Here is an 8,444-nt window from a genome sequence, read left to right as displayed (position 1 = left end):
AGTACTTTTGGTGCAGAGATATGGTTTAAAAGGAAAATACAGTATGAAAAAATATACTTATATACATCTGTCAGTGCTTTCCCCTGTTCTTCTATAATTGATTTTGACATTTACTATGAATTTATTTTCCTCTTTAGTTTAAGACCCCTGAGAAACAAGAGTATATGGAATAACAATAACATTCAAAATACTGGTCCTGTTTTACTCAGAGATTTTTGCATAAGAAACTACCCTTAATAGTGCTAAAATCTATTACTGAATTGGCAGGATGGTGTCTTGATATGAACAGGACACCTGTAGCCATTAATTATTCTCTGTGGCTTGTTGCTACAATTATAGCTGGATCTTGGCATCTGAAGAAAGATAACCAAAGGGGAAATAGCAAACAACCAGATTTTCATTATCCTTAGCTGCAAGATTACATAGGCTTTGATGTAGGAAAAGAGTTATAGCTGTATCCATAGGCAGAGATTCGATTTTGAAAGTTCCCAATTATGATACAGTTGTCCATTTGTTGCTGCTGCAGTTTCTGATGATGATCTAGAATTCACATTCTATTCTGTATATTGTGTGGTACAAAATATTTTCATTTCAACATAATAAAACCATATTTATGAAGGCTAATTATGATCTTTGATATCTGGCTTATTAAAAATTGCTCCTGAAACATAGATCAATAAGCATAAAAGTGTAAACTGCTTTTTATCAAGTAAAACTATCATCTATAAAGATACAGTATTGTATTACACTATAATCTATATCATATCATATCATGCCATTATAAGACATTATAAAACTATAAAAAAACAGTGTTTCATAAAAGCACCAAGTATATTATAGAAGTACTATTAATACAGTATTTGAACTTCTTTTAGTATGATTATGCAAACTTTGACTTCATTTTCTCATAACATCTTGTGATTTCTGTAAGAGAGAAATACATTTTAATGTTAACTCCTAAAAAAATTTACATGTACAGATTTTTAGAGGACAGCATACAGTTCAAATTAAACAACCAATATTTTTATTTAAGGATTTGCATCGCTATTTCAAAATAAATAAAATCCATAAATACAAGCATCTTATTTAAGACATCTCACTTACCTTTATCCTTGAACACAAATTGCTTGGCACTCTTGTTCAGTTTCAAACCTATTCTGGTTGCCTTCACAACCTCCATACCAAAATCGGGCACAAGAATTTGTATCCTTGGCATAAAACCATTTCACTTGATAATTTCGGCAGCTTCCAGTTTTCATTGGTTCTAAACACCTGGATTCTGAAAACAATATATATGCATATTTATTGTTTTGATGTACTTCTATAGAAGCTGAAATGTTTTGTCTACACAACTTTATTACTACAAATCATATATCACTAACTGTATTTTTACTATGAAATATAAGGAAGAGTTACAATTGCATTGTTTTCAGCTTTCATGACACTCTTAGCTTTCCCTGTCTTAACTGGTTCTGCCAGATTGCTGTGGTGCTAGCTGTAGATAGCGCTGATTGACTGGTAGATACAACCCTCCTTTGTAATGCTTGGAGGGTTCAAAGGTTGATAATGCACAGTGTATTCACCTTCCAAGTTTCCGACCATATTCCAATCAGTACTTTTTAAAATTATTATAAACAGAAATCCCTTTAGTCAATTGGGCTTTTACTTAAGAAGACATGTAACTGATAAACTGCCCAGACTGACCTTGTAGGGGAAATGGAAGGCATAGAAATTTAATAAAAAAAATAAAAATAGAATAACCCTACCTAATTTAAGCATTAAGATTTTCTTTATAATTAACTGACTTTCTTTTATTTATTTATATCCTGCCTTTATTATTTTTACAATTAACTCGTGGAGATGAACATATCTAACACCTCTTCTTCTTCCTTTTTTTGCCACAACAACCCTGTGAGGTAAGTAGACTGAGAGAGAGTAACTGGCCCATGGTCACCCAACTGGCTTTCATGGCTAAGGTGGGACGAAAACCTACAGTCTCCAACTTTCTAGACTATAGGTTGTCCTTGTTATATGACCACAATTGAGTTCAAAATTTCTGTTGATGAGCAAGACAGTTGTTAACTAAGTTTTCCCATTTTATGACCTTTTTTGCCACAGTTGTTAAGTCAGTAACATGGTTATTAAGAGAATCTGGCTTCCCCATTAACTTTGCTTGTCAGAAGGTCAGAAAAGGTGATCACATGAACTTGGGACATGACGCTGCAACTGTCATAAATACATGCCAGTTGCCAAGCATTCGAATTTTGATCACATGACCAGGGGAACGCTGTAACAGTTGTAAGTGTGAAAAATGGCTATAAATCACTTTTTTCAGTGCCATCCCTAAACAAATGGTTGTAAGTTAAGGACTTCCTATACTGCCTCAACCACTAGACCAAACTGGTTCTCCAGTTTTTTCAGTCTGTTGAATGTTTAAATATCACACATACTCATTCTTGAGATCTATAAGAATAAATTACACTTTTTTATTTCCATTGGTTGTTCATTAATTGTTATGCACTATTGCTCCATCTTGTTTGCTTTCTGTAGAAAATAGGGAGATGGAAGGTGATAAATTGAAGAAACTTAGACTTAATTCCCTCTTGCATTTTAAATGTATTGATTAGATGTAAATGGCTAAAAATAACAGGATATGATAGGTAATATGTGTGCTTTAAGATCAAAATTTGTTTCTGTCTTAAAACCTTAGACCATCTGATTCTAAGCCACCAAGAATGGTAAACAGGCAGTCCTTAAGTTAAGAATGAGACCCATCCTTCTGTCTCAAATTTGTATTTAAGTGAGAATTTGTTCTTAGGGATAGGCTTCTTACCCTCTATTGCTAAGAATGACAGATAGCATTCTCCTGCCTCAAACAACAAAGCATTGAAGATGCACAGTGTTTTCTCAAACCACTGAAAACCTCTGAAAATGTAACATTACTGTTCATTTAAAATATGCAGTTTCAGCAGTTCATGAAAACATTGCGTAGCTTCAGGGGTTTGTCAGGTCAAGGAAGAAGAACGCTGTCACTTTGGTAATAGGCAGTCTGTTCATAAATACAAGTTATTTATTGGCTCTTAACCCAGACTTTCTGCACCCAACCTGTATTATTTATTCATGATAAACTGTCTCCAGAGCTTTGCTGCCAGATAGACAAAATAATGGTTGATGGCATGCCAGGCTGACCCTCAACTGTTGAGTCTCCACAACTGAAAGATGTAATCATAAGCACAGTCCAGGTGCTTATAATAATATAATTTATCCAAAGGGAATAAAGCTCCTCCTAAAGTTTACAAGACATGAAAGTGTTCATCATTACAATCAAGCAAAGACTTGATTCAAAGAAGTTGAAAGTTTCAAAGTTTCAAAGAAGGTTTGCAACTGCTAGGTATAACTGAGCACATGAGTTAACAATGTGAGCTACTGTATACAAGGTTTGACTGACATTTAGAAATATTCCATTGCTATTCCATGTAGAGGCAAGAAAGTAGTGTGAATAGTGCCAGTGCAAAAGAAAGGAAGAATAGAAGCAAAGCAAAGCAATTGTGAATTTCTGTTTTTGGTTTTTGATACTAGAAACTATGATAACAAAAAAAATTGTCCTATGAAGTCTGCTCATCCGTTTTATCTCTTCATCTTTAGAACGCTTCCATACCTTTCATAACATGTATTACTGTAGGAAGTGGAACAACAGCTGGTGTAGGTTGCACATGTCTAGTTACATTAGACACAATTGCTAAATCCGGACGGTGAGTGCTAGATTCCAAATAATCTTGGCTGACTGGCTGTCTATGATGTTCAGGAATATGCTTGGAAGTGGTTGAGGAAACACTGTGATCCTGATCCAAATAGGATGCTCCTTTCTCACTGGGTCTCTTTGAAAACTATAGTTACAATAAAGAAAAAAACAGTAATAAAATTTAGCAATGCTTTATTCAAAGACTGTGGACTTGCACAAAGCATGAATTCTATCATTAAATTTTTGTCCCTCCTGTGCAAATGTCATTTTTAGTAATACTTACAGAATCACTAGTCTCTGGCTGTAGTGGGGGGGCATATGATCCAGGAAGATCAATTTTGGCTACCTGACTGCCATGTTCGCTGGTTTCAAATTTTGGAGAAAGAGCTGAACTAAGCACTTTGGTGATGTAGGAACTCAAGTCATTTTCACAAATTTGTCTGAAAATCTTATCCTCAAGAGCTAAACATATGAAAAATAAAAATAAAACAGTATTATGCAGTATAGATAGGAATTAATTTAAATTAGATGTGATCTATTTTGAGAGGGGGGAGGAAGGGAGGAATTACTTGAAATTAGATGTGACCTATTTTTGTCCACATATATGGGGGGAGGGGAGAGAGAGAGAGAGAGAGAGAGAGAAAGGTAGCATGCTTCAAAGCATAATACCAGCCTATTTAAAGAAATATCTTGGATCTCATAAAATCCCAATAGCAAATTGTCACAAACAGTTTATTTCTGGTAAATAAATGTGTTTTGATAGTAATTTTGTGAATGGGGCCCTGGCAACTATTTAGGGAGCATGCCTCAAAATTCAAAATCACTCAGAAAGGTTGAAGTGGTGCAGAGTATTGTCCATTTTTATAGAATGATTGACTGCCGCTTACTTTCTTCTAGCCTCAATGCCAGTTTTACATTTGGCAAAATCCTTTGATTTGGAGTTCAGTGAAAGAGAAAACCATTCATTTGAAGTAGAAACAAGAGAAGCAGATCTGAATGACTTTCTTTGCTTTCTATGTGTTTTGGATGGTCAAAGTTTAAATAAACAATTCCATCATCTGATCTTCCAATATGACCTATATTCTAAAATTGAAAGCATTGTAGTCCTTTAACAGTATCAAAGGGATATGACTAAATGAATTTTCATAATCAATTCATTCTCCACCTAATGTCTGCTACTGATGTGAATGTTTCATTTTCCCATGCAACAATTTCTTCATTTTTATAAGGTCATATTTTTCAACTAATTATTGTAATGGAATATGGGAATTATCTTGGGTAAAGGGGGGAAGGAAAACGGACAAGAGAGGAAGGAGGTCCCAGTGGTTTAATGATCAGAGAAAGAAACTAAAGGAGGACTCTAGTAGATCTAGCAGTTAAAAGCGATGGCAGGAAGCTTTTTACTTTCAGATCTGCAAGATTCTGTCAGTGTCACCTTACAATAAAATGGATCTAGTTCATCAAGTCTTGTTTTGTGTCTGGTTTACCCAGGATGACTGACAATCAATATTGTAAGTTTATAAAGATTTCTTGTCATCATTTCTTGTCATTTTCTTGTGATGCATCCACAGTTTAGCCCTGTGAATATCATAAATTCAAATAAAAGCAGCTCACTCTTACCTTGCAGAGTCATGAAGTCATCGATCTGGTAAACATGATCACTGTCTGGATCAGTAGCAATTAAATCCATTTCTTTTCGAAAATTTTCAAAGTTGGGATCAGTCTTCTTCACCACTCCAATTACAAAAATTTCTATGTTGAGGGCATGGGCATCTTTCACCACTGCTTCCAGTTTATACTGGTCACGTTGATCTGCCTGCCCATCTGTTATAACCATTGCCACTTTTCTAACTCCTTGTCGAGCCATCTGAAATATCTCTATGGCTTTGCTGATAGCTGTAGCAGTGTATGTGCCTTCCCCATAATACTGCATTGCATCAACAGCGTTTTTCAGACTGTCTTTGCTAGGAAATTGCTGCAGTGTGGACACCACATCTATTTTGAGGCTAAAATTGATGATGCCAATTCGGGTTGTGGCTTGGTTGACAATGATAGCGTCAATTATAGTTTTTACAAACCGTTTAATCCTTTCAAAGTTTTCAGGCCCAACACTTTCAGAGCTGTCAATCACAAACACAAGCTCCAAAGGATTTTCTCTGCACTTAACACCACAGCCTGAAATAAGTGGTAGATAGAATAAGAGTGTAAGCAATTTGTTAAATGTATGATTTTCCAAAAACTAATAAGGTCTCCAAAACATGATATAACACGAAGCATTTGTCATATCAGCTACTCAGAGTTGTATTTAAAATGGGCAGTCATACAAATCTTATAAACAGATAAAAGGTGCCTGTTACCCCTCCCATGGAGCGTTGAAAAATAGAAAAAAAGCTTAGTCATGTGGGCATGGATTTTTCAAACTCTATATCAGGTTCAGATTTGATTTGATAAATAGCAATATCAAACAGATTTATACACCACTTCATGGTGCTTTATAGCAGAGATTCCCAACCTTTCCAGCTTTGCGGACCAGCCGGGGGGGGGGGGGAAGAGGGGATGGTTCTATGTGAAAGTGGGCATGCATGGGCCCACAGTTCCATTTGTGTAAACTGAGCATGTGTGCACCAGCACTTGAAGATGCATGTACTCCCCTACCACTTCCATAACCTGATTCTGAATGGCTCAAGGCGCAGTAGTGGGCCGCAGTGCAGGGGTTGGGGTCCCCTGCTTTATAGCACTCTCTAAGTGGTTTCCAGAGTCAGCACATTGCTCCCAACAATCTGGATCCTCATTTTACCAACCTCAGAAGGATGGAAACCTGAGTGAACCTTGAATCAGTCAGGATTAAACTCCTCGCAGTGAGCAGAGTTGGCCTGCAATACTACATTCTAACCACTGTGCCACCTCAGTTCCTAAAGAGGCAATGTTTTGAAACTGCTCATCTACTATTAATGCCTAGGCAGAAAATTGTACAGCAGACACATTGATAATTAGCTTGTAAAAATGCATCATCACAGAAAAACATTAGAGTTTCACTTTAAAGATTCACTTTACATTACAATGATAATTCCCAAATTTGAAAAAAGTCATGAATGTAACATGCACAAATCTTACACTTAACTATAATCTCCAATACTTGTTTCTCTGATGATATGCAAGTAGTTATTCTATCAACAGTTTCTATAACTGTGCAACTTTTAGACCAAGTAAGGATATCCATTTTTATTTAGAATAAAACTACTAGGATTCTTTTCATCTTGTATAGTACTCTTTTAACACAAAAATATTCCTAACATGCCCAGAAAAAACAGAGGTAATCTGAGATGATAGGCCTTAGAAGCTAGTGTAGGTTTTGGAACTTGCCATGCCAACTATGGCAACCATTTTATGAGAGCACCAAAGTACCCACTACATACTCTATAGATTGTCAACATAAAGCCCAATATGAAGCTTGTCCAAACTTTTGTTTTCATTTTCCTTTCACTCAACAATTTTAATTGCAATATATACTGACAAGACTTATTTTAAATTCTTTAAGCAAAAGTGATTTTTACAGTAAAATGATTTCTTTCCTTAAGTAGATCTTACCACATATCTCCATAATGAGTTTGATTATTTCTTCTTTCTGAAAGAGAGCAAGAACTTAGTTTGGTCTTTCAGAATTAGAAATACCATAAGTATTTTTAAAAAATAGTTTTCAATAAGCCATACTTTTACAGTATGTTTAATTGAATCACCGAGGGGACAGGGACAAAAGTACATTCTTTGAATACCCCAACCCAGATAGCCCCTGAGTCAGTAAGGCTAACATAACTCTCCCTTGGTAGACTTAAAATATAGCTGCTCTTTATTGATTGATTCACCAGAAAATGTGCACTGCCATCACATGGAAGTTTGTTAAATAAGGGAGCAACTAACTGGGCTATTTATATATGGACGCAATCAATATGTATAGTTTCCAGACATCTGGAAACTAGCCCTAGTCAACAAACAAGTCCCAGCCACAAAAAACAACACTGGACCCACAACAACACAGGACGCCACCACCAATCATCCTCACCAGACTCAAACCCAAACCTACCCCATAGACAAAATGCAACCACCATCCAGAAACCAAACCACGGTGGCATCTCCAGCTGCTGCACCCCCTCCCGACCCCCACACAAAGCAAACTGACACATGCCATGAACACAAAGCCAGACTGCAAACTCAGACCCAAACCAGAGCCCGGGATGTTACACCACAGCCTTCTGCTCAGGACATTACATCACAGAACTCAGGAGGTTACAATGCTGAAGCTCGGGATGTCACAACACAGCCAACCACCCAGGATGTTGCAGCACAGAACTCAGGATATCACTACACTAGAGCTCAGGATGTCATCACACAGCCCATTATCCAGGTCATTACAACACAAAAGACTAATGGGCACACAGCCAACACCTCAGCCACACAGGATGTTACAAAACAGCCGACTAATCCACAAACAATAACCCCATCAACCAATCAACATGTAACAACACAGCCAACCAACCCGCTTACAGCAACAAAGCCAGCACCCCACCCCCCCACCAATATTTATAGAGACAGCAGCTCCGATCACGCTTTGCTCGCACAAGCATGAAGCCGAAGACACCAGCCTGAAGATATACATATACATATACATATACATATACATATACATATACATATACATATATAT

The 8,444-nt window shown here is 36.6% G+C and overlaps 1 protein-coding gene across 1 annotated transcript in view; it reads right to left on the bottom strand.

Annotated features, from left to right (window-relative positions):
- The window catches only part of COL28A1 (collagen type XXVIII alpha 1 chain), a gene marked incomplete at its 5' end in the record, with an annotated part of 87,822 nt that continues 79,378 nt past the window's right edge, over positions 1–8,444 (bottom strand). The window contains 6 exons of the mRNA XM_083377211.1: positions 1–924; positions 1,105–1,279; positions 3,659–3,887; positions 4,026–4,204; positions 5,363–5,917; positions 7,331–7,367. Coding sequence (XP_083233337.1) covers positions 1,107–1,279; positions 3,659–3,887; positions 4,026–4,204; positions 5,363–5,917; positions 7,331–7,367 — 1,173 coding nt within the window. The 3' untranslated portion in view covers positions 1–924; positions 1,105–1,106. The remainder of the gene's footprint in view (positions 925–1,104; positions 1,280–3,658; positions 3,888–4,025; positions 4,205–5,362; positions 5,918–7,330; positions 7,368–8,444) is intronic.

Source organism: Vipera ursinii (assembly GCF_947247035.1).
Source record: "Vipera ursinii genome assembly, chromosome: Z".
Taxonomy (NCBI): Eukaryota; Metazoa; Chordata; class Lepidosauria; order Squamata; family Viperidae; genus Vipera; species Vipera ursinii.
Note: the sequence above shows the minus strand (reverse complement) of the source record. Positions and strands in the feature narration are given on the sequence as shown.